General features: G+C 33.3%; 1 protein-coding gene across 1 annotated transcript in view; it reads right to left on the bottom strand.

Moving 5' to 3' along the window:
* The window catches only part of LOC149174835 (cysteine-rich receptor-like protein kinase 8), a 118,397-nt gene extending 103,318 nt beyond the window's left edge, over positions 1-15,079 (bottom strand). The window contains exon 1 of the mRNA XM_089419424.1: positions 14,004-15,079. Within this exon, the coding sequence (XP_089275550.1) occupies positions 14,004-15,039 (1,036 nt within the window). The 5' untranslated portion in view covers positions 15,040-15,079. The remainder of the gene's footprint in view (positions 1-14,003) is intronic.
* Positions 15,080-27,826: the final 12,747 nt, after the last annotated feature.

Consider the following 27,826-nt stretch of genomic DNA (forward strand, 5'->3'; position numbering starts at 1 on the left):
CGAACACTCAAAAAAGAGGTATGGTAAATAAATAAAAATATAAATAAACGAGAGATATGGTAAATAAATAAAAATATAAATAAACTAGAGGTATGGAAAATAAATAAAACCACTTTTATACTTACTCCAGAGGTATGGTAAATAAATAAAAATATAAATAAAAAATAGATATGGTAAATAAATAAAACATATTTTTATATTTACTCCAAAAACCTCTTTATATTTACGAAAACTCAAAAAAGAGGTTTTATTTAGCTGAAGCCTATGGAATAAATACCATGGGATAAATTATTATTAATACCATGGGCCAAATACCATATTTATAATAGAGGTATGGTCAATAAATATATATAAATGAGGTAACATCTAATTATATACCAAGCTTATGGGCCAAATACCATGGTAAATAAAAGAGATATGATAAATAAATAAAATCTCTTTTTATATTGACTTTGTAAACCTCTTTATACTTAATAACACTAAAAAAAGAGGTTTTATTTAGGTGAAGCCTATGGGCCAAATTATTGTTAATACCATGCAAAAAAACATTATTAACCCTAATATTAATATTAAAATATTATTATTAATATTAAATATAATATTCATATTAATATTATTAAATTTAATAACTTTGGATTAATACAATATTAAATTTGTTATATTATAATATATTAATATATCATGATATATATTAACTCAAGATATATATGGGAGGGAAGAACAAAGATATAGAGTGAAAGAGGTGGAGAGATAGGGGGAGTGACAAGAGAGATGGAGATAAATTGAAGGAGAGGGAGGGAGATAGTGAGAGAATTGGAGGGCAGAGAGAGAGAGAGAGTGAGAGTGAGAGTGAGGGAGAGAAACATAGCTAGGGAAAGAGAGAGGGAGGTAGGAGAGAAGGGAGAGAGAGCAAGGATGGGAGAGAGGAGGAGAGAGGGAGGGATAGAGTGATGGATTTGCAGGAGGAAAGAGGGAGGGAAGAACAAATACATAGAGAGTGAGAAGTGGAGAGAGAGAGGAAGTGACAAGGGAGATATGGAGAGAGAGTTTGTATTTTTAGGGATGAGATAAAGAACCAAAGAAGGGGGGAAAGACAGATAAACAAGGAGAGAGGGAGGGATATATTAACATAGTTGGAGAGAGAGAGAGAGAGTGATGCTGGAAGAGAGAGGATTGGAAGGCAAAGAGGGAGAGAGAGAGAGGATTGGAGAGAAAACAGAGAGAGAGAGAGAGAGAGAGAGTGATGGCAAAGAGATAGGGAGGTATGAGAGAAAGGGAGAGAGCAGGATTACGAGATACAGGACATGAGAGAGAGGAGAGTGATGGAGGAAGAGAGAGGGAGGTAGGAGGGAAAGGGGGGAGAGGAAGGATGAGAGAGATGAGGAAAGAGAGAGGAGGAGAGAGAGAGGGAGAGAGGAGGAGAGAGGGAGGGAAGAAGAAATACATAGAGAGTGAGAAATGGAGAGAGAGACGGAGGGATAAGGGAGAGATGGAGAGAGAGTGTGTATGTTTGGGGATGAGATAAAGAGACAAGAAGGAGAGATGGAGAGAATGGGGGATAGAAGGAGAGAGAAGGATAGATGGAGGGATATAGTAACAGAGTTGGGGGGAGAGAGGGAGAGAGGGGTAGAGAGAGGGAGGTAAGAAGAAATAAATAGAGAGAGAGAGAGAGGGAGTGATAAGGAAGAGGGAGAGAAAGGGAGAGAGGACAATAGGAGGGAATAGATATACAAGTTGGAGAGAGGAATGGAAGGGGATGAGAGAGTAGGGGAGGAGGAGGGAGGGATCGAAAGATAGATTGGACAAAGGGAGTGCATGTTTGGGGGTGATATAGAGAGACAAAGGGAGATAGAGATATAGATGGAAGGTTAAGAGAGGAAATAAGAGAGACATGGAGAGAGGGAGCGGGACAAAGAGATTGATAGATAGGGAATGAGAGAGAATGTTTGTTTGGACAAAGGAGAGATTGAGGGAGATATATATATAGATGGAGGGCAGAGAGATGAAAGAATATTTCTTGCACTAGATGCATTGAATTTAATGTAGATGATGATTTCTAATCCTATTTGATTGCTTGCACTAGATTCATTGATTTTAGTGTAGATGTTGATTTCTAATGATATTTGATTGCTTGCACTAGATGCATTGATTTCAATGTAGTTGATTTCTAATCCTATTTGATTGTTTGCACTAAATGCATTTATTTCAGTGTAGATGGTTATTTCTATTCCTATTTGATTGCTTGTAGTAGATGAATTAATTTTAGTGTAGATGTTGGTTTCTAATCCTATCTGCCTACTTGCACTATATGCATTGATTTGAGTGTAGATGTTGATTTCTAATCCTATTTGATTGCTTGCATTACATGCATTGATTTCAGTGTCAATGTAAATGATGTTTTTTAATATTATTTGATTGCTTGCATTAGATGCATTGATTTCAGTGTAGATGTTGATTTCTTATTTATTTAACATTAATTCGATCTATGATAGTACATTAATTTTTAAAGTGATTGATTTAACATTGTGCATTTATTTCTGTGTAAGGACAAAAAATTCATTTCATATAATCAATATGAAACGATGACAAAAGTAACAAGGGTGACAATAAGAATAGTAGAAAAAAAAAGTTTAATATTAATTACAATGAAGACTATTTTTAATTGACTACATTCTTATTATTCACATTTTCTATCTTTCAACACTATTACATTGTCACTTTGCATTTCATAATTTTTCATCATTAAAGTTATTAACAATATTTATCATCTCAACGAATTGAGGTAACTAAGAAAATTTAAAATTAAAATGACTAGATTTATCTCTGAAATATTTAGCATATTTAAAATTATTATATTAATATTATATGTATTTACATATTATTGACAAAATCAGTCATATCTTCGATAGATTTTCCTTGGCCACACATGATAGAAACTGACCTAAATCCATCTTAACTCTAGATCTATCAAGAGCCGAGAGGAATCAAATCTCTCGAGGTGCAAACCTTTCCTAAATTTTTTCACTCAAAAAAAGAGGTTTGCACCTCAAGAGATTTGATCCCTCTCGGAGCTTAATAGATCTAAAGTTAAGATGGATATAGGATGAAATATACTATTCGTAAGGCAAGCAAAGGTTGTTGGGGCATTAGTGAGTTTGAATGGTAAAACTAAGAACTCATAATGCTCACAGTGAGTTATAAAAGTTGTCTTACATATATCCTCCTCCTTTATTATGATTTGATGATATCAAGAGTGCAGGGAAATTTTTGAGAATGCGATAACACCCTTTACTTGATGAAATAGACATCAATTATAAGCAGTTGGTATTTATTCTTAACAGTTAGTTTATTTAACTAACTTTGATCAATTCACAATCATAATATACCTTCCTTCTACCTAACAAAAAGTATAGGAGCTCCCCAAGGAAACACACTTGGGCAGATATATTTTTTATCTAGTAGTTACCGCAACTGCATTTTTAATTCATTTAACTGTTGGATACTCATGCAGTACAGTGCCCTAGATACTAGAGTAGCTCTCAAAACTAATTCAGTATTAAAATATGTGTCTCACTTAGGAGGAAATAGAAGGATTTCTTCACGGAAAGCATCTATAAGTCTTGGACAATGGGTAAGTTTTCTAATGCCATAGTCTTTTCATTAGAATTAGTGTACCCCACCTAGACAACATATATTTTACACCCTTTTCTAAGGAAAATTTCCAATGAGGATATAATGGGATTTAATTTTAAAGGTCTCTTAATTCTCTTAACTTCTTGTCTAACTCCTCCTTCATTAAGGAAACTAACTATTTTATCTCTAAAATTTATGACAGACTGTTGTTTCTCCATCCACTCAATGCCAATTAAAATGTCATATGACCCTAAGGGTAACAAATTGAAGTTGCTTGTTATTGGGTGAACTACCAATGCAACATGGTAGTTATCCGCTTTAGTTGTCACCCTCTTCTTGACCTTTGTGGCTAACTGCACTAGCCATGGGTTTTTGAGCTTTGTTGCTTGTAAATCAAAATTTTCTATTATTTTAGGACTTAGATAACTTAGACTAGCTCCAAGGTCAATTAGAATACACACGGGTTGGTTAAAGACCTTACCTTCAAACTCCACCATAGTTGGTCGATATTCTCCCTCATTTTCTTCTAATGTCGCATTGATCATCAACAAACTTCTTTATACTTCTCCCACTATGGAAAATTCTTGAATGTGTGCTACCTGATATATTCCCTTCTGATAACAAAATTTTTTGACATAATGAGGTCCTCCACATCCTCAACACTGTAGCGGGCGTTTTTTTACTGCTTGGTCAAATTCAAGTTTATTGAGCTATTATGTAGGATTTGATTCACTTTGCAGCTTAGTTTTTTGTTGCAATATTCTTGAACGTTTATTCTATTGGTTTTTGTGTGAACCCTTGAAATTTGTGGAATTTGTACCATTAGCAATCTGCAAATGTTTCTACCCTTTCTTATCTATCCACCTTATTTTATTATCCACCTTATGCTTCATCTATTGGTAGCATAATCAAGCCTTTTGAATAACTTCATCCATTGTTTTGGGGTTGTTAAATTCAAACCGTTCCTTCATGAGTGTAGGCAGACTATTGATAAATCGTTGTACTTTCTCTTTTTCCTGTTGTATGTAGTGAATGTATCTTAGTAAGGATGTAAACTTTGTTATAAACTCATCCATGGAAAGTTGTCCAAGTTTAAGATCACAAAATTCCTTTGTTTTTTCATCATTAAATCGTTATGTTAAGTATTTTTCCTCGAAATTCCCCTGGAAGTTTTCCCATGTTGCTTCATGTTCATTAATACCTTGTACTATTTTAACATCTTCCCACCATAAGGTGGCTTTTCCTTGTAACTAATAAATCATTAACCGATCTTTCAAAGTGTTGTCATACTCGTAAATCTGAAAATATTTGTTCATATGAATCAACCAGGCTTAAATGACTTCTTCTACCTCACCATCGAACGTAGGGGATATAATTTTCTTAAATTCTCCCGGTAATTCAGTTTTTTGTCTCATAATAGCTTTGTAACCAGACACGTTTCCATATTCCACCTCACTATCTTCTTCGTCACCTTCAGATTTTGTATTGTCATCTCTTGGCCTGTGTGCCCCAACCCCATTTCCATGGTTAGGGATTAGGATGGGATGTCTATGGTTTTGTTGGTCTGAAAGACTTTTCATAAACCTTTATTGTTCTTGCATCAACCTTTCATTATCAGCCCTCAATATTGCAATTCAATTTTTAATTGAGGAATTGTTTCAAATAATGAAACTTGTATTTTCACATTCCTCTCCTAGTTAAACCCACATCTCTAGGTTACCTTCTGCAAATGGCAATGGCCCCTCTCCTATTGATGTTATGACATTTGGTGTATTTTCAACTCCTCTCCTCATCATGCCTCCTCTCTGTAAACATGAGCAAATTTCCCTACTCTCCTATTTCCCCAAACATACTGCAATGTTGGAACCGTGGCTCTGATACCCCGTGAAACATCCCCATTGTAAAACACAACTCTTTTATGTATTTATACATATTTATTGATACAAGCGCCACATAATATAGAATTAAATTCTAGCATGCAAGAATTAATTCATCCTCTATAATGATGGATTCCCAATGACCGTGCAGAGGGGTTTCTTTGAAAATTCACTTATTAATATTAATAATCATTTTCAATACAATTCAAGTTTAGATATGTCATTCTTTTGAGTGACACATTATCAATTCTTACCTATTGTTATGTTCATTCATTATAATGGTTGTAATTAAGGTCATTTTATTGGGTTGGGTGATAAGGGCTAAGCCCCTAGCTTTAGAAGTCTCTCAAGAATTCTCACTTGTCTACTAAGCTAGGCCAACGTGCAACACTTGTAAACAAGCTTAGCCCTTGATATGACTTGGGTCAATTAGATAGTGGTAAATCTTTAGGGTTGGTTATGGGGTAACTACCAACCCTCTTCCACGACGTTACTATTACTCATTTGCTTCTTGCAGTTCACTGTGAGTTTTCTGCAATCAACCCTAGATGTCCCTATTTCTCTGTCGTTACGGGTAATTTGTTCTGCACTTCAGTTAGATTCTTCTTCTAATATGGTTTACATTCTTCTTTTTTTGTTCACAAAGGTAATTTACCTGGTTTTCCTTACTACAGGTTGCTCCCTTTTCGTTGTCATTAGCGATTGGCTTTGATTTCTTATAACTGGTTTACAGGGGTTCTCTCACAACTAATACCTACATGGATTTTTCTCTTCTCTTATACCTAAGTTTCCCTACAAATTGGGCATGACTAACCCTTGCTCTAATGACATAATGGCTACTACGTGACCAGTAAGGAGCCCTTCCAAGCTAAAAATGATCTTGCTGACCTTTCTATTGTCATTTTTTTTTGTTTTTCTTACCTATCTACCTACAATACTAGTCTCAAATAATTTTTGACTAGCACATGTTAGTATTCTCTTGTTCTTACCAATCTGTTAACCAAATATTTGTTCTTTTCTAGGAGCTCTGATGCATGGCCATTCAACGTTATTCTTACTTCGAAATTATTTTGTTTACCAGGTTCTTATGACTAGATCACACCACCTTGGAAACCTTGTCGATGTTAATTCAGGTGGGTAGCAAAGCCATGATTTTCTTAGGGTTTTATTGTCTTTTGTCTAATGCTAAAGCCATAACTAGTTTGTTGTGTAGTTGAAACCAGGATTATAGATGTCCCTATGGAATAATTTAGTTACTAATACACATCTAGTTTTTTGTAAAATAATTACCCTACTAGTAGGGTTTGGTTGACAACATTTCTAACTTTGACAAGCTGTTCTACTCATATTGGTGTCATTCATCTTCAAGTGTATGATGTATAAAATTGTTGGATAGCATTTGTATGCACTTACAATTATTATTGTTTCTATTATCTCGAAATTGGCAAGTCGTGGAAGCCAACCTTGTGTTTTGTAACAGATTCTTTGTTGTTTTTTTTTTAAGGAAGGGATAACATTTCATTATAATGACTGGAAATGGGCAGGTCCCTTACAAAATTTAGACTTGTTCTATCTGCATCTTCCCTCTCCTTACATTGAGTATGGACCTTCTTGCAACCCCCATTATTTACATATATTCTATTGGGAAAACTATAGCTATATATTCTCCAAAAAATTCCTGCATATTCTATACAATAATATTGCATAAATGGAGATTAAAGAAAACAAAATCAACTACTGGCAGTCTCGACATCATCACCCATAGGCTCACCCACAGACTTGTTCAGTTCCTCCATTTCAATCTCTTCTTCTTCCTGGACCTTCGCAATAGCAACAACAACATCCTTGTCTTCTTCCAGAGCCCTCACAGTAGCCTCCTTGACATTATCAGCATTATGGCCGATGAATTTCCAACCACGGACACTTCCTTTAAAACTCCAAACATGGTTGTCTCCACCTTGATTTCAATATTATCAACCTTTAGTTGGACACTCAAAACATCCATGCAGAGGACTTCGATGGTTTTCTGCATTAGTTCCCAGTCTTTACCCAACCCAGATAATTGGGTATAAATGACCGCCATGTTTTTGTTCAATTCTTTGACAATTTCCTTAACCACTTGCTTGCAATAGCCCTCCACCAGGCTCTCAACTCTTACATGCCACACGCCATGGCCAAACCCCGAGCTTCCAAGACCAAATCCTCCCCCACTGACATTTTTCATAGATAACAATTTTGCAGCAAGACACTTCTGTGCCATGAAGATCCTGCGGTTAATTGACCGGAGCCAGTTGAGGTATATAACGACCTGATCCAACCCGACATTCCTCCCGAACCTGTCTTTCATAAATGAAGAATAGTGCAGAGTCTTGTCAATTCCTATTCCTTCCATGTTTTCCATCGTCCAAAACCAAAATCAAGAAGCGATGGTTCCTTCATCCCCAAGGGAATCAGTTATATTGCAAATTCCAGCGAGAAAATGATGCCTCATCACCCACCTGTCCACATACATGAATTGTCGTTCGACGATGCCACAACTGTGAATTAACTCACCACCTACTGACCCTGTATCCAAGATACAACGAAGGTACCTCAGGGGACTATCCTTCTTAACTACCATCGCACTGAGACGCCTTAGAGAGTTAGCATTCTTAACTACTTCCTTAATGCTCTGACGACCCGTACCCCAACTATATAGTGTTGTCCAAAAGCCTTCGATCAGGGGATGTGACATGATGTAATATGATGGTTTATGCAAATTCCACCGATTCCTACTATAACTCCCGCATTAGCCTCACTGTCCGCTTGGTGGTTGTTGGCACACAACACAGGGAACAAGTGAACTTTCTCAAAAAAATTTAACATGTATATGATCCTTACCATGATTGAGAAAGTTTTTTCTTCCATGTAAGTGGCATTCTAGAGAATCTTAATACATTTTTGGATGATTAGCTTGGAATCATCCACTATATTCAAAGTTTTGAAAGCTTTATCCAAGCATATTTTCATTCCTTTCCAAAGTGCAAGAGCCTCCTCTGATTGTTGGTTGTAACACCTGGTCCTATGCATATTTTACTTCTGTATTTTCTTAAAATTTGATTATTAGCCAGCCTACCCAAGAAATTTACTGTTGTTACGAAGTAATATATATATATATATAGATCCTCTTGACTGTTTCCAGTATGGTTATTCTTTGAAAACCTTTGTGGAAAACTTCTGGTTTTCTCGACCCCTTCTATAGCTAGTATTAAACCTTGCTTATGTGCGATTCCATGTAAAATTGTAATTCTCTACTTGTCCGAAATAATCTAGTTTGCTTGGAGTTCGTATTCTACATCCTCACGTTCACCTATTTGCCAACATAATACGTTATTTTTTTTGGGCAGGAATGGATGGCTCGGAAATGGTTCATAAGAATTCTAGGAGTTATTTCATGGTTAATTTAATGCTCCTTGTGGTTACACGAAAATTTCATGGTTAGTTTGTGTTTAATGGTGCTTATGGTTACATGAAACTCTCGTGACTTTTGTAATCATATTATCTTTTTTGTAGGGTTTAAGAACTCTCCAGGGATGCTGGTGGCTTGCTTGGCCTGGAGCTAATCTTCTAACAAGAAATAGGAAAAAAAAAATATTGTTTTGTTTCTCCTAATCTTAGATTTAACTGTCACTGCAATTCACAGCTATTTTTAATTAATTTTGAGAACACCATAATTATTCTTATTTACATTTGAGAGAACAGGGAGCTATTTTTAATTAATTTTGAGCACACCATAATTATTCTTATTTACATTTGAGAGAACAGGGATTGTTTCTAGGTTGTTGACTTAGGAACATTAACTGCCACTGCAATTCACAGCTATTTTTAATTAATTTTGAGCACACCATAATTATTCTTATTTACATTTGAGAGAACAGGGATTGTTTCTAGGTTGTTGACTTAGGAACTAACAGTTTCCCATGGGAAGGTGTTTTTTTTTCTTTTTATAAAGAGACTTAGTCATTCTACTAATGACTCACTACCATATATGTTTAGTAAATGAGTAACCAAACAGACTGTATTTTTTTTAATGAATCAGAAAATCACTAGGAAAACAGTGCTTCTCTCAATCAATGAGACCAATGCTTCTCTTAATCAATGAGACCAGACATTGTGTCTTCCCATAGCTTGCTTCACACCGATAATAGTTTCAAAACAGTGATTAATACAAGTTATATCTCGCACAAGTTGATCTCTCAATGCCCATCGAATCCCAACCAGACTTGGTGAAGGGTTGAGAGGGTTTATCATCTGAGCATTCAAGCTTCGGACGGATTCTACTGGCCAATTAACTCTGCAATCTTTTGTGATAGTAATTTTTTAAATTTTCATAGTCTTTTGGCCAACTAACTTTAGAATCCTTTAGTCATAGTAATTTTTTAAACTTTTATAGTCTACTTTCCTCCAGTTCAACCTCAAGGTTCATGATTACCCTATTAACTTTTTTTTCCCAAAAAAATAAATCTATACAAGTAACGGCCTAGCCCTTAATTGTCCAACTACCTAAAATTTAAATTCTTTAAAAATTGTTTTACAATCGGATTATATATATAACAATCTTATGTTATTATTTTTATATATTATAAAATTTATTACTTTTGTATATTATAAAATTAATAAATTATATATATATGTATAAAATTTATCAATTACATGATACAAAACAAAACAAAGAGAAGATTATTGTATATATGGCCCTGCTTCATGGCCCCAAATAAAACAATGTTTTTTAAACTGCAGTTTACTAACTTACCATGACAATCTTATATTAAAATTAATTTAAATTAACATATAATTTGTATTTAAAGCTTAATCGAAACAATATTTGAAAAGTTTGAACAAGGAAGCGACCTAAACGCAGAAAAGTGGGAAGATAGATTTAATAAGAAAATGGCATAATTCACTCATTTCATTTACGGCAACTAGTAACTATTAAATACACGGATCAACAAATACATGGATCAACAAAAAGACTTGCTATTAAAATAATAATTGTCGCCAGAAAACTTAATCTGGCAAACTGCGATATTGTGCATCTTATTATGCTTGCCGTATGTTATCAGTTCTCGTTCTCATTTTATATTTTTTTTGAAAAATCTATCACAATTGAGATTTCAAATTAATTTTTATTATTTTTATTTTATATTTTATATTATAAAGATTTGTTTTTCAAAAATTTAATTATAAAAAATGTTTAAATTATTATTTTTATATCAAAAAATAGATTTAGCACTATTAAAAATTTAAAAGTATTTAAAATGGTTGTAATTTGGATTTTCAAATAAATTTACCAAATTTTCTTAAAATCTTGTCAAAAATCTTACTGTTTTTAAAACAAAATTGTAACTTCTTTAATATATATATATAAAATAAAATTTAAAAAATAATTAAAATTTAATATATATACAAAATAGAATTTAAAAAACAAATAAAATTTAAAATAATTATACTGAGCTTCTCCAAATATATCCTACAATTTCGTGATTTATGAACTCTCTGTTTGTGAGCTGCTTGATAACCGTGTAATTATACATTCGAACCTATAATTTAAATAAGGGAAAAATATTATTTTATAAAAAATTATAGGCTTCCTGATTTGTCAACACTCTGTTTGTGAGCTTCTTGATAAGCGTGTAATATACCTTCCAACATATAATTTAAATTTCAAAAAAATTACTTAAAAAAATTATTTTACCTCAAACTGAAAATTTCAAGATATATCATACAGCTATGATACATATCACTTATCAACTCTCTGTTGTGACTTATTAATTGTCAGTATGTGGACCTCTGTATAAGGGTGTAGTAAATTTTAAAAAGTATTTAATATGATCACTCACACTTTTTTTAAGTTGATTTCTCTGAATATTTGGGAATCAGAAGAATATAAAGGCGATTACTAAAACTCAGGGATATCCGGCTGGGTGTAATCTAATTCACACATGATATTCCGCTCAAGGTTCATCAAAGCCCTTGATTTAAATTCTCATGCGTTAGTTGTCAACAATATGCAATATCTATTCTTTCCACCCCTCACCGGCGCCGACGCTGGAGATTAGGGTTATGGTGGTATCCTGGACAATAGCTAAACGCCAGTGTTTGAGTTGAGGAAGATCGGGGTTCAATCTTAGCTGGTAGGATGCATGAAGCCAATAGAATCCAAGAAAACTGACGGGAAGAAGCAAGAGACGCATCAACAGAGAATGTCTCAGTTCATCATGCCAACAGGCTTACAGAAACCGAGAAAACTGAGAGATAAGCATGTCCGGAACTAGTTGATCTACTATCCTGGTTTATGTTTTGCAAATTTAAATTTTTAATTAAATCAGTTTATTAGAATCTACAGTGCTAAAAATAGTACTGGGAGAAAGTGGGTAGCCAGGTTGCCTGGCTGATAATATAATATTAAGGAAATATCTATAATTTATATTAAGAGAAGTAATATCTAAATAATGTATTTAGCTTTTTCTTGTTTGGTAAGTATTTGTAAATCTTTTTAAAAGGCTATCAAACCCTACGATAATACAATGAATGTTAAAGTTTTATCTTATTTTGAGTGATTGTGTTTGATTCATTAATTCTGATCAGAGTTTTTGGAGGATCCAGCTGAGAGGTGAGGCTCTCTAAGCCTCACCTAAGATCAATTGGTATCAGAGAAAGTTACTCCTTAAGGCCTAATATAAATGTTTTTTTTTATGCTCTAAATTTTTGCTATTAACATGCTCCCTATTTTCCAGCAGCTATATCTTCTTATTTTCTAGCCATTCTACCTTCACTTTTTTTTGTTAATATTTATATTTTTCTTCACACATCTTAGTTTCTTTGCCTCATCCCAACATCTACAACATCCATGACCACTTATGTTGCAAAGTGTGCAACACATTTATAGTGTCTCCATACCCCACCTAGAATCCATGAGTTTTTATACCACGATCATCCCTTTGAAGAAGTGCCCTCCCACCCTGATTTAGTAGGCACCTGCTTTACATTCATCAGTTTTAGCATAGTAACATCTAGAGTTAGGGTTCATTTAGAGATGTGCCCTACCACCCCAGACTATGTAAGCACCACCTACTTCATCAACAATCAACATCACATCACCTCAACTCCAACAACATCTAAAAATATTTAAGCCATGGCTTCACACTTAAACCCCAACGTAGCCTGGTAGCCAGGTTACCTAGCACATAATGATAACATCTAATGAGAAGGAAACATCTAATGATAGGCATCTTATATCAAGAAAAGCAATATTTAAATAACTTATTTAACTTTTTCCACCACCTACTTCATCAACAATCAACATCACATCACCTCAACTCCAACAACATCTAAAAATATTTAAGCCATGGCTTCACACTTAAACCCCGACGTAGCCTGGTAGCCAGGTTACCTAGCACATAATGATAACATCTAATGAGAAGGAAACATCTAATGGTAGGCATCTTATATCAAGAAAAGCAATATTTAAATAACTTATTTAACTTTTTCCTATTTGACAACTCACTACAAAAAAACAAGTTCTAAATATACATTTGTAAATCTCTTTAAAAAAATATCAAACTTTATTATGGTAGCCAGGTTACCTAGCACATAATGATAACATCTAATGAAAAGGAAACATCTAGTGGTAGGCATCTTATATCAAGAAAAAAATATCTAAATAACTTATTTAACTTTTTCCTATATGACAATTCACAACAAAAAAAACAAGTTCTAAATATATATTTGTAAATCTCTTTAAAAAAATTATCAAACTTTATCATAATACAAATGAATGTTAAAATCTTATCTTATTTTGTGTGATTGTGTTTAATTCATTATTTCTGAACATAGTTTTCGAAAGATGCAGCTCAAAAGTGAGACTGTCTAAGCCTCACTTTCGATCAATTGCAGATCAGAAAGGCTGTACTTTGCCATTCTTGAACATTAAAGGTTCGAAATTATAAAATTCTAATGCTATTATTCACTGCCGGATTCGACGGCAGCTTCACTTTAATATAATCTCTACTCGTTTTGGTTAAAAATATATATATTGAACACCTACGAACACATAATATGTGGCAGACATACCTTTCTTCTCTTTCATAATTAGCGGATTGATTAAAGTTTCAAGGGATAATCATTCTTCGATCCGATTGTGAGAACTTTGAATATAACTTATAATTATGGATTTTTGAAAACCTATAAACTTCAATAAACTTAAACCTTTTGATCTTTTGTCTCGCTAAAGCTAGGTAAAAGTGAAGATTTTAAAATCATTGGCAATAATCCTGATTCTATATTATTTAGGAAAACATCTTTATATAAAACCATCCAAACCTGTGTATCTAAAGGTTTGATAAATCTAAAAATGCATTGAACATTCAATCAAACCGCGGGTTTAGATTAGTATTTGCTAGATAACATGCAATACCTAACGAGTTCATAGAATGAATGATGTGGCAGTAATACCTTGGTATCCCCTTGGAGCTATGGCAGACTTCAGTCTTCTCGCCGTTGCGAACGCGCCTATGATTAACCCGAGAACCAACGCACCCACAACACCTAAAATTATGTATGTTCTTTTGTCTGAAGACTTGTTCTGTGGACTATAATTAGCTGCCCCTGCTGGAGGGACTGCTGGAAGCTGCAGACTCGAATTATAGAATGGATATATTTCATAGCGAAGTATGCAGCTTCGGCCCCAATACTGAACTCCTGCAGTCGGATTAGATGTGAATATGCCATTGATCGAGAAGGCTAGACATGTGTTGCAGTCGTCTGTGTTTAGATCTCTGGTGCACTGGACCAGACCGTAAATCGTTTGAGAAAACGAGTCTAGGGCAGTACCGTAAGCAGATCGTTTCGGGTCATTTTCTGCTTCCCCTGACAATTTGTTTAAGAGATTCTTAGCAGACGCTTGAAAGTCAGTTGGGATAAAGACACCCGTGTCCCCGCCAAATGGCTCCTTGTAATTATCCGCAACATATGTCTGCATTATTCCGAAGAAACTGTAGTTTTGATAACGTAAGAAGCAGTGAAAAGGCCAAGTACGAGCGCCAACGGTTCTCCCACATTTTTGTCGGATGGTAGTCGTTGCCAATTCCAAGCAAGTATAGCATTGGTCGACTGTCATGTCTGCCCTGCACTGGAAGAGGCCATATGCTCCACCAGAAACGGAGGTGTTAAACCCAGTTTGGTTCGCCCCTTGAGCAAGACTATCAAAGAGAGTATTCAGATTGCGCTCAAACGTACTGTCTTCTGTATAGTTGCCGATATCGCATTTAGTTGTGGGCGTCTCTGTCACTGCGTTGCAAATCTGTACACGAAGAGTAATATTGATGAAGGCCAGAAGAAGAATAATAAAGTAGAGTAGGTTAATTGTTTGGCCGATCAAGAGAGAGGCTGCAGAATCCCTTGCAGGAAAGTTCATATTCGTTACGATTCTGATTGTCGTCGAACAGTGGAGACCGTGCATAGACGTAGCAGTGCTGCTACAAAAATTCATGCTATTCTGCGAATGTTGTTAATCAATAAGAACCTCATACTGCGCGACCCATCAATACTTATATAATTGAAATATCTTGGTCTGACGTCACCTTACTCACTCAAAAGAGGGAATCCCAGTGACTGGAAACCAAGAGGTCGATTGTGTCAGGACGTGTGAATTATGCGCAGTCAAATTGATGTATATCCTTGATTTTCTTTATTTACTTTTTCTTTTTTAATTATAATCTCGATATTTATATTGGTAATTAATTTTTGGAGGAGTTTTATAGAATTGGATAAGTTTGTTTAATTAGTCAGGAGTGTGTTATTAAGTGTATATATATTCCATTCTATTATTATAAAATTTTAATTTAATTAATTTTTATGAATATTTTAATTTTGGTTATGTGAGATGTATTAATAGATAAGTGCATATTATAAATTTATGTTTTATTAATATTTATCATTTATTTAATTTAAATGACTATATTATAATAAAATTGATAAATACTAATATCACATTGATTAAAATATATATAAAATAAAAAAATAAAATTTTAGTCACTCCTGTTATCTTATATGGCTGTGAGGTTTGGAGTTGCAGCATCTCCAAAGAATCATGGAGAAAGATTGAGCAAATCTAGAAGTGTTTTATAACTTATAACCTGAAAATTAAAAGTAATACACCCTATCATGTTCTCCTTATAGAAGCAGGTCTTTTCCCTATTGAGAGCCTAGCTATGATTAGCTTTCTACTATACAAACACAAACTCAATAACATAGACAATCATAGACTTCCTAAGCTAGCTTTAAATTCCAACCAAAACCACTTAAGGCTCAATCAGGGGTGGCATAAAGAGACAAGGGCCTGGTTAAACTATTGGGAGATTAATGAGAATGATGCATTGCAAAACATTAATAACATTAAAGATATTGTTACTTCTAAGTTCAAAGAAAAAAATGTGGTGTGAGAAAGATTTAGCGGCTAAAAGAAAAATAAGTTATTATAAGAAGGTCATCAACCCCACCGTAAAAGATCAAAAGTATCTCTCTATTTTAACTAGCTCAAAGAAGAAAATTAATATAGCAAAGATTAGAATGAATTTTCATGAGCTCATAGTGAAACAGGTCATTGGGTAGTTCCTAAAACACCATGGATGGAAAGGATCTGTCATATATGTGACAATAGGAACATCGAGGATGAAAACCACTTCCTCTTAGAGTGCCCCACGTACAACCACATTAGATCTCAGTTTCACAATCTTTGTTGCAATATTGACCTTCCTAGCTTTTTACAATGTCAAAATTATAGTGAGCTCGGGAGGCTTCTCTCCAAGCTTTTTGAGCATAGGAAAAAAATCTTAAATCAAAATAAATAATTTGTTTCTTTAGGTCTGAAAGACCAATGTTTGGTCTCAGCAGACGTTAACCACCACCATCATCATCATCAATTTGTAAAAATATTTATGAAAAATTAAAAATTACAAAAAAGACCATTGACTAATTTCCAATATTTCCTAATAATAAAAATAAATTTCAAATTTCAAATCCCGTCTTTTTATTAAACCATTAAAGTTATTATCTACCTTTCAAATTTATCTAATTTATTAAAATAAATATTAAATTTAAGTTTTATATTAAAATCACAATTCAATTACCAAAACAGAGTTTTATATACTAATTATTTAAAATAAATCATAAATATTAAAACCAATTATAATAAACTTAAACTGGCATTTCGAAAACTTTCGGTAAAACGTAAGTTCCGAACCCAGAGGGCCTTCCTTAAATGCAATACTTTGGTCCACAGTGTATATGTATGGTATTTAATAGTCAAATTCCAACTAAGTAGGTACTTCAAAAATGTTCGATCCTGAACCCGTTTGCTCCAGACTGTATTTTAATTTTCAATTTCCACCAAACAAGGTCATTTCAAAAATGTTTTTTCATGAACCTCTACTTAATTTTCCACTAAGAAATTACTTTGAAAATGATTGATTATGAATTATATTTATCAGTTTATTAATATTTAAGTGTTTTTTAAATGTAAAATAAGTAATAATTTGAATTATAAATATATTTATGCTTATCTAAAAAAAATAGTTGAATTATTTACCAAAAAATTATATCAATTATATCAATTAAATCATTGGTAAATGTAAATAATTATTAATCTACAACAAGCATCAAATGATACTTCATAATATATAGCTAAAATTAAAAAACATTATAAAAACTAATTAAATTATTATTTTATTTTAAATTATTATTATTATTAATTATAGAAATAATTAATATATAAGTTACACAAAGTTAAAAAATATGGAACAATATTCTTAACCATGGAAATTTACACCCACTTTACTTTGAAAATTCTTAATCTACAAATATGTTTTAATACAATATGATGGACCAATACTATGGCATATCAATACCACATGCCTAAAAAACCATAGTTCAATTTATATGACATTTGTTCATATGGCATTTCTTTAAATTAATCAATTTAATTAAAAGAGTATAACTATTTTAGAGATAAATCTCAACCTTTGAATTGTGTATACTATTATGAATATTCTAGAATATTTTGTCAACGTCAAATCTCTACCATCCACCTAATAAATATTTTTATTCATAATAATGTCTATTTTAGAATAGAGTTTCTAGAATTTTAATTTAATTGTCAATAATTATTACATTGATGGTAGAGATTTTATCTCCATAGAATATTCTTAGTAGTATACACAAATCAAATCCTAAGATTTATTTTCAAAGTAGTTATGCATTTTTTTGACCTTTTAATAAAATTCATTAATTGAGAAAAAATGTCATATGAACAAGTGTGGTGTTAAATGTGTTATGATTTTTTTGGGTATGTAGTATTGATAATACATGGTGTTGGCCCATGATATTGTAACAAATCCTATTTATAGATTAACAGTCTCCATGATCAAGTGAGGGTGAATCTACATAGTAAAGAATCATGTTGCATGGTTTTTAAAAATATATATATGTTTAACTTATATATTAATTCTTTTTATCATCAATAATAATAATAATAATAATAATAATAATAATAAAATAGAATTTAGTTAATTAATATAAATTTAATTAAATATTATTTAACTTTAAATGTTACATTTGAATAAAAAATATTACACTTTGTTTTAAAGTAATATATTAAATTTAATAAAAAGTGATGATGATGTTAATTATGATTAACTTCCATTAAGTTGAATATGGTATATCATATTTTAAGAATGTAAGAGATTAATTGAGATTCTTTAACATTTTAGTTCTATAATTAAAAAGAAAGGAGAGAAATGTTCCTAGATCATCGTTGTAAGTCAAGTTGGTTGGTAGTGTGGAAAATATTTTGAAAATTAGAGTAGATGTGAATAAGAGTTACCCATGGAAGAGAGTGATTTTCTTCTTTGACCTCCTTAGTATCACAAAGATGACAAGCTCTTTAGTTGCAAGCTCAATTTCACTATGAAGCTCACGAGAATTAGTTCTTATCTTAGCAATGTTGATTTTCTTGTTAGAACTAAGTCAAGGTAGCAATATAATTCAAGTTTTGCAGAGTAAAGTTGATCACCTCCTTATAATATCTTAATTTCCTTTTTCCCTCTAATCTTCCCTCAATTTATCTTTGAAAATAATAATCCTTTTAATGTTATCATTATTCTTCACTATAGTCTCCTCTTTTACTTTCCAATAATCTATAATATAACTATAGAACATGAACAATATTAAAACAAACCCTGTTTCACATCAAATAACTATTCAATAACAATGTTAAAATAAACATGGTTCCACTGAATAACTTCACAATACAAATGAGAACATGTTCGATAATTTGGTTGGTTCAACAACGCTCTACAACATTAATGAGGATAAAATCCCTCCAAAATGCAAAACAAGCACTGAATCGAAAGGCTTATCTGCAAATCTGGTTGCTGAGGTAGTCTAGTACTTTGAAACTTTATTAACCATTTTAAATTTTAAACTATCAATTAATAATAAAGTTTAGTATCTAATCAATCTATCATAATGATAATATAGATGATAAATTTTAAACAAATAAATTAATAATGGATTTACTGATTTTCTATTATAAAGCTACTATAATATTTAATAAAGAAAACCAATCATGGTTTACTTAATAATATTAATATTTTCCATTCCTTATTTAGCAATGAATTCATTTCGAGGTATGCCAACAACTGCGATTCCATGTGCCATACGGCAAGGGGAACTTTCCGATTCTCTTTCTTGTAACTTCTACTTTGTCCATTTATGGCCATTTTCATATGTATCGCAGCCTGTGTTGACTACGATTTTAACTTTGTGAATCCTCTATTTTTTTTCTATGATTCACAGCCTGCCATGACTCGGATTTTGAGCTTGCAATACTTGTGACATACGTTTATCTTATCTTTATTTCCTCGACATCGCTTTTGATTTTGATTTTGATTGCCGTGGGATGCATGTCCACATTATCCTCTTTTTTTTCTGTGATTCACAACGTCCGTTGACGCGGACTTTTCTTTCCTGGGATTCACAACGTCCGTTGACTCTGACTTTGATTTTGGCATGTCCACACTATCCTCCCTTTTTCTGTGATTCACAATGTCCGTTGACTCGGACTTTGATTTTGCCAAACTGTATCTGTTCACCATGTCCTTTTCTCTGTGAATCACAGCCACCGGCGTTGAGAGGATATAATTTTGCCAACATATATATTTGAAAAGTATTTTTATCTTTATTGTAAATTTCAGAATTATTTTGGATTATGCAATATAGATAAATTGGGATATCTCTTTCCCATTTCATTGAATTATGACTTTGCTTATATATTTTTGTAATATACGATAAAGATAAGTTCACGGTATCCCTTTTTCTTTTTCATTGAATTTTGAGAATATGTACTATAGTTTATTTTTTTTTTAATAGAATTTATAGAATATGCTATAGAAATAAGTTTTAAGTTTTAGATGACTTTTTCTCACTTCATTAAATTGTGATTTTGAAGAGGTAATATAGTTTATATTTTTTTATACTTAGAAAGACGGCTAATTTCATGATTTGTTTTCTAAATGAAAAGAATATGTTTGGTTCATTTGATAATGTTAGAAGAGTTAATAATAAGTCAAGATGTCTCTATTATTACTAAGTTATAAATTATTGATATATCTTGATTGTTAGTTTTTAGACATACTATATTATACTTTCGATATTGTAATGACAGGGAAAAAACTTAAACCTGAACTTTACCTAAATTATTTAAACAATTTACAAATTTTCCATGATATGAAAATTAATTATTTTATATTTAACAGGGTGGAAGCATATTAATAAAAGAATATTAATATCTCTCTAGATTAAAAATATTGGTTATAACAAATTAAATTAAGAAATATATTTTCATATTTTAATAGAGGTGCACATGAAGATCGTACTCAAAATCTTACTCAAAATGGTTTTTGTAAATTAAATGTTTTATATTGTTATAGGTAAGAAATGTTAAAAGCAATTTAAATTTTTTAATTTTATATACTTTACAAATTAATTTATTTTAAAATGTTTTATAAGTTAAATGTTTTAGATTATTATATGTGAGAAATCTTAAAAGCAATTTTTAATTTTTAATTTTATATACTTTACAAATTAATTTATTTTAAAATGTTTTTGGTTAAATAGATAGTACTTTTGGTTAAATATGGGTTTTCCTAATTAAAGTTGTAGTTCCTAGGTAGAGATTGTTAACTTTTCAATTTTATATGTTAATGGAATCAATTATTACAATTATTCTTGAATTAGCAATCAATTATCTAATATGATTTCACTTTTCCAACAATAATAAGTAATAGTAGATAGAAAAATAAACTAAATCCACAATAGAAGACAACCAAGAACAATAAAGACACAATGATTTGGTCAAATACTAGGGAAAACCCAAGGGGGAAGCCCTTTCCAATTTTTTTCCCTATTATATTGTCATCAAATGTTCAACAGAGAGTTACATAGTCCAAGTACATCAATAACATGTCAAAGGTCAAAGCCTTGACTATCCAAACCAATCATACAATACCCAATCAAATATGATCCCAAAAGACAAATTTGGTCAAAAGTTAAATCTGCAATTTCTGGTTAAAGTCAACAACAGTCAACTCTACCCTAACCAGTCAATATTCAACGATCAAAGTGCTCTAAAAATTTTGGTCTTAGCCTCTTCTCTTAGTCAAACTTGGTCAAAACAGTTCTCAAAGTAGCCTTCAAATTCGGTCAAAGTCAAAGAGTTGACCCACAAAAGCCATAGTTTAATAAATATAGTCAAGGGTAGTCAACACAACCCAAAATTTTGGTCAACATCCTCCTCAAAATCGAAATCAAAGAAATTCAAAGGATTTGGTCAAACACAGTCAAAATGTCCAAGTCAAAGTTGGTCAAAACAGTCCCAAACAGAAAGTCAATTATGGTCACCAAAAACACCCTCTCTCCTTTGCATGTGTGAGCTTGGACATACAAATTTCAGAAGTAGTCGAACCAGTGAAGAGAAAAAATGATTGTGTAATGATGCCTCCAAGTGATGTGAAGTGATGTCTATTTATACGTGGTTGATGAGGTCAATCTTCCTTGCCTAGGCCAACTTGTACTTTTTGTGAAGATGCAGTTCTAGACTAAAAACAATATTTTCCCTTGTGAAAATTAAATTCTTCCAAGGGCTATAACGGTCTCTAGAGGGTGAGGAAGACTTTCCAAAGGAGGGAATTTTGTTGGATTTTCACACTCGCTTCGTTGGGAATCATTTACATGGACTAACTGCCACTCTTGAACCCACCCTGGGACCACTAAAAAAGGTGATGATAATGATTTGGAATTTTACTAATTCCTACAAGTTTTGGTGTAATGGAAAACCTAACTTGGCATCGAAGCCTTGGCCTAGGTTCGATTCCCCAATTTGCGTTTGAAGGGGGGTGTTGGATTTTCACACTACATCATTGGGAATCATTCATGTGGACTAACCACCATTATGGGTTCCTCGCTAGGACCACTAAAAAAGGTAATGATAATGGTTTGGAAGTTTAATGATGCCTACGGGTTTTGGTGTAATGGAAAACCTAACAAATTTCTCCCTGAGCTGTCAAATTTCAACAGTCCCTCTCAACTAGGGAGGAATTTCCATTTCCATCATAAATATCATCTAGAATGTCTTGTCATCGTAATCATTGTATCATATTGCATCTCAACTCTACTCATATCTACTCATTTCTACTCATCTGTTGAACACTCTTGAATCTAAAGAAGAAGAATCATTATAGAGGAGATCAATTTACCATGAATGTAAAGATTTACCTACTCTATATCAAACAAAATAAGGGAGATGAATTTTTCGTAAATGAAAAAGATTTGTCGACCCCGTGTCCAACTGGTTAATAAAAAAAATTCCATCGAGATAGTAGGGGAGATTAATTTACCAAAAGGTTAAAGATCTTTAGACCCTATGTCACCCAACTTGATCTTTGAAGACTAAGTGGTCAAACACAATGCATCCTAGACTTAGAGAGATCTCTCTACCATATGTTTCTACCATAGGTAAAGATCTTTCAACCTAAGAATATCCTCATTCATTGGCCAAATGAGTGGCAATCTCAACAAGACCAGTTTGTATGTAGGATGCATATTATGGTATACTCTAACGAGTCTCAGATGATAGGGAGATCAACTTATCAAAATGAAAAGGATCTGTTGACCCTATAGTGCAGAGTTCCATCAACCCTAAGAGTTCTTTGGCTTCATTCCCTCTTTAGGATCTTAGACAAGGGGGAATATCATAACTTAGTATTCATGATCAGTTGCGGGTCGGAAGGGTCACATCCGCCAATCCAAGCTTATTTTTGAAGTCCAAGAATTTCCCTTTTCACAAAGGCTTGGTGAGTATGTTTTTTATCTGCTCATCTATCGAAATGTGATGGAGTGTTCTGACTCTTTTGTACATCATATCTCATATATAGTGATATCTAATCTCTATGTGCTTGGAATTATTGTGGAACACAAGATTCTCTACTAGATGGATCCCACTCATGTTGTAGCAATATATCATTGTCGTATTGAGAAATTGCTCAAACAAGTCTTCAAAGACATTCCTCAACGATACTACCTCACAACTATTCATGATAGCAGAAATATACTCAGCCTCAACCGTGCTCAGAGCAACAAACTTGTGTTTCCTTCTCATCCAAGATATGATGGTAGATTTGCATAGAGAATTTCTCACAAGAACCACCTTTTTGATGAGAAAATCCAACTCCTTAATGTTTTCAATAATAATGTATATATTAGGCACCAAGGTCTTAAAACTTTCCTTAAATCTAGCAAAGGTCCTAAGGTTAAACAAGACTCCAAATATCATATTTCACGGGTCCATCTTCCTTTCATCCAAGGGACCATAGGTAAAATTGTGAGAATCCCGAAGAAGCATAAGGTTCCCTCAACCTTTAGACCCCTTAACACCATTCGAAGCTCCTTGATATATGTAAAAGACCCAGTGGACCCCAAGCATATGAAAGGTGTTTATGTTATCCCTTGTTCTTGTGGAACCCCCTACATTGGTGAAATTGGTCGCTCAATAAATCAGAGTATTCATGACTATGTAGCCGACATCAAGAATGAGAGGGCCTGCTCTTCAGCTTTGGTAGAACAAGCAGAAAAGACAAAGCATCACATACACATTGAAGAGGCTTGGGTTATTGCAAGGTTTGATCAATTTCATTATCGTTTATGGAGGCCATAGAAATTGAAAAGAGGCCAAGTAATCTTAGCATGGACAATGGCTGGAAAATTAGCAATTGTTGGATCCATGTCCTTTCCTCTTAGAACTTTTATTTCATTTCTTTATTCATTTATGGTGGTATCAATTTTTATTCTGTTATTTTTATTGATTTATTCACATGAACCCTGAATTTTTAAATTTCAATTTTCTCCTCTTGATTTCTCCCCCTTGTATTAATCGTTAATTCCCTCCTCATATGTTCCCATAACTATTTGTTAGTTAATTTTGACCCTTTGGTTAATTCCCTTTTATTTTTAGTTTATTTATTTCAACTTATTCTATTTTTTGTGTTTTTAATATTTAACCATTTGAATTTGGCTATCTATATATATATATCTATCTATCTATCTATATATATATATATATATATATATATATATATATATATATATATATATATATATATATATATATATATATATATATATATATATATCTATATATATATATATATATATCTTAATTTTTGGTCGAGTCAAAAGTAACCATTACATTATAGTTGTTGGAATGATCTGTCTCTTCATCCAATCTCTCTATTTAACTTGATTCCACAATCCAATTGTCCATATTGTCCTGACAGCGAACCACAGTGGTTGGTTCAAAATGTGTCGACAAATGAATTTTAATGTGATTATCACGAAAAAATTTCTCATAAATCATGATGGTAGATATCAGCGTAAAACAAGACCCTCATGTTGTCTTCCTTTCAACAACATTTCTAGCCCATTGATCATCAGTGTACCCATGTAGCCTCAGATATCGAGTAGTATATCTCAATCCAAGATTAATAGTCCCATGTAAGTATCTCAAGACATGTTTAACAATGACCTAGTGTGCATATAGAGGCTCAGTCATAAAATGAATCAAAGTGTTAACTACAAAACATATGTTCAATCGAGTTTTCATAAGGATCATTAGTTCCCCAATCAACAGTTGGTATTTAGTGGGATTCATTAGATCATGTCCCGTAGCTTCTCCACATAACTTCTTGAAGTTCATCTCCATAAGTGTGGCCATGGAATTTCACTCCACTATTCCAAAACTATCTAATATCTTGACAACATATTTCCCTTGAGAAAGGGAAATATCACTAGGTCTCTTCCACACCTCTAAGCCCAACAAGTAGTGCATGAATCCAAGGTCCTTCATTTCAAACTCAAAGGGAAACTCTCTCTTACACTCAAGAATAAGAGGCTATCCACCTATCAAGAATAAATTGTCAAAATATAATACCAAAATTTGGGGCACACCTTGGACTAATTTTAAGTAGAGATTTAGTTCAACATTATTTCTTGTAAATCAAAGCTTCTTTATGTAACTATCAATGTGGGCATACCAAGCTCTAGGGCTTGTTTCAATCCATAGAGCACTTTCTTCAACCTTAACACATGATTCTTCCTGTCTTGCTGCTCAAATCCCTACGGATACTCAACATATACTTCTTCCTTGAGTATGCCATGTAAGAATGCAGGCTCACATCCATTTGGTGAAGTTTCCATCCCTAGATATCAACTAAAGAAATGATAAATTGAGTGGTAGTATAGTAGGCAAATGGTGCAAAAATATCATCATAGCCATCTCCCTCCTTTTGAGAGAAACCTCAAGCCACTAACCTCGCCTTATATTTCTTGATACTTTCATCTACACCATGCTTAATATTTTACAACCATTTTGAAGTCATAATAGAATTTCCTTCGGGTCTCAAAACCACTTCCCACGTATTGTTCTTCATAATAGATTCATATTATTCATCCAAAACATCTTTCCATGCTATTATTTTGCTGCTTCTTTAAAGGTCTAAGGTTCAACCTGTATAATGTTTCTCATTACTACAACAAATCCTGATATTGACATGGCTTCTCACTTTCCCTAAATGTTCCTTTTGTAGAAACACATCTCTTGGAATCTTATAAAGTATCCCAAAGCCATATGGTCTCTTCCTGGAAAGATGATCACATGGAGGAGGATTCAAGGGGTCCATAGGTTCCATGGGATAATTAGAAATATGAAAATCAGGCCCACGCATAAAAGGGCCATCTAGAATAGCCATGGCATCATCATTCCTCTCAACATTGGCAGGGGGAGGAGTGTCCCGTGCTTTCCCAAGGCAAACATCTTCATCAAATGTCACATCCTTGCTAAACTATATATTCCTTTAAATAAGTACATATATTCTATAAGATTTAGAATTTTCACAATAACTAATAGACATACATTTCTTTCTTGAAGCTTCCATCTTGTATGTCTTGTCCTTTGGCACATGAAAGTAGAAGGGGCAACCAAAGATCCTCAAATTTCCAGCATCAAGCTTTACATCTATGAAAAATTATTTAGGAGTCCTATCACCCAAGGCTTGATGAGGAGTCATGTTTTGAACATAGACCACTATGTTAGTAGCGTCACCCCATAAAAATGTTAACAACTTCTGATCATGCAACATGGCTTGGGTAGCTTCCATGATTATCCTATTATTTCTTTCAACTACTCCATTTTTCTCAGGGTTGTAAGGTACGATGATATCCTTCTTGATTTCTTCTTTCTTACAAAAGTCAATGAACTCATTTGAAATGAGTTCTCCTCCATTACTATACCTAAATACTTTTATCCTCTTTCCATTTTGATTCTCTATCAGAGCCTTGAGGTCTTTGAACATATGAAATGCTCGGTATTTGTGCTTCAAGAATAATATCCATGTCTTACGAGAAAACTTGTCCACAAAGATTATATAGTATATGTTATAGATCCGATATGAAAATATAAGACAATGAAAATAAACCCAAGAAATATCAAGATCTGAATATAGATAGAAATGATTCACTTTATTGATCAAACCCTTAAGGTAGGGCAACACCATATATTCACTCCTTAAGGAAGGAGAACACTCCACAAGCCATATGCCTGTTCATACAATAAATCTTCACATCCCTCAATGTGGAGTTTCTAGCCTCTTTATAGGCCTCCTACATACAATACCATGGGTCATTACCATGGTTCCCTCAATACCATCTATCTAATACCATGGGCCCATTACATTATTACTAACTACCTGTGGTCCCTTACATGATATGGGTTAACTACCATATTTATTACTATGGCCCATCCCATTATTACATTATTCCATTGGATACCTCCCTTTGTACCCCATCTTATCCCCCTAGGTATATAACATTCCACCCCCCTTAACATGTTTCGTCCCCGAAACATGAGAAGAACACAAATAATAAGATCTACTCAAAAGAGTAGTCCACTGGTACCATGCACGTGCATCTAGCCATCCAAGAGAAAGGTGAACCCTCGATCTTGCTGGTGCCTCGCTCGCTTGAGATGGAAGTTGACCGTGGTAGCTCTTCTGTGTGGATGCGTAGTAGGTGGATCTTCGCTCCTCTCTATCTGTCATGCAGGGGTTGTCGTCCTTGTGGCTAATTGGTTGCCATTTTGTTGGTTGTTTTCTTGCAAGGTGATGTGGGTGATGATATGTTGAAGTTTTAACCCACGGTGTCTTTTTATTTAATTCACCCTGCTGTGGTGCCTGCTGTGGTGCCTGTTGTGGTGTCTTATCTTCCAATATTACTTCAACCACTGAGCCCTCATCTGATGTATCAACACCTGTATCCTTTTCTGCTTCAGCCTCTGTTTGTGTTTGATTGTCGATCATCAATGGCTCATCATCTGATATGTCAGTCCCTGGAACATCTTCTGCGTCAACCTTCATGGACTCTATTTGTTTATTGATGGAAATATCCTGTAATGTAATTTTCTTCTTTTTATACCAGAGCTTCAGAAATTTCTTCTGCACATTAATATTGATAGTACCCATGGATTCCATCAAAGGATATCCTAAAACAACATCCATATTATCCATCTCTGACGTATAAAAATCACCATGCCACACATACTTATCCATAGAAATCTTCAAATCCTTATACACTTGAACATCCTCATCATCCACTTGTGTGTTTTCAATGTGTTT

The sequence above is a fragment of the Pinus tabuliformis genome, chromosome 4_1 (genome assembly GCF_031772625.1).
Source record: "Pinus tabuliformis cultivar Carrire ecotype Pingquan chromosome 4_1, CPIR1, whole genome shotgun sequence".
In the NCBI taxonomy this organism is placed as follows: Eukaryota; Viridiplantae; Streptophyta; class Pinopsida; order Pinales; family Pinaceae; genus Pinus; species Pinus tabuliformis.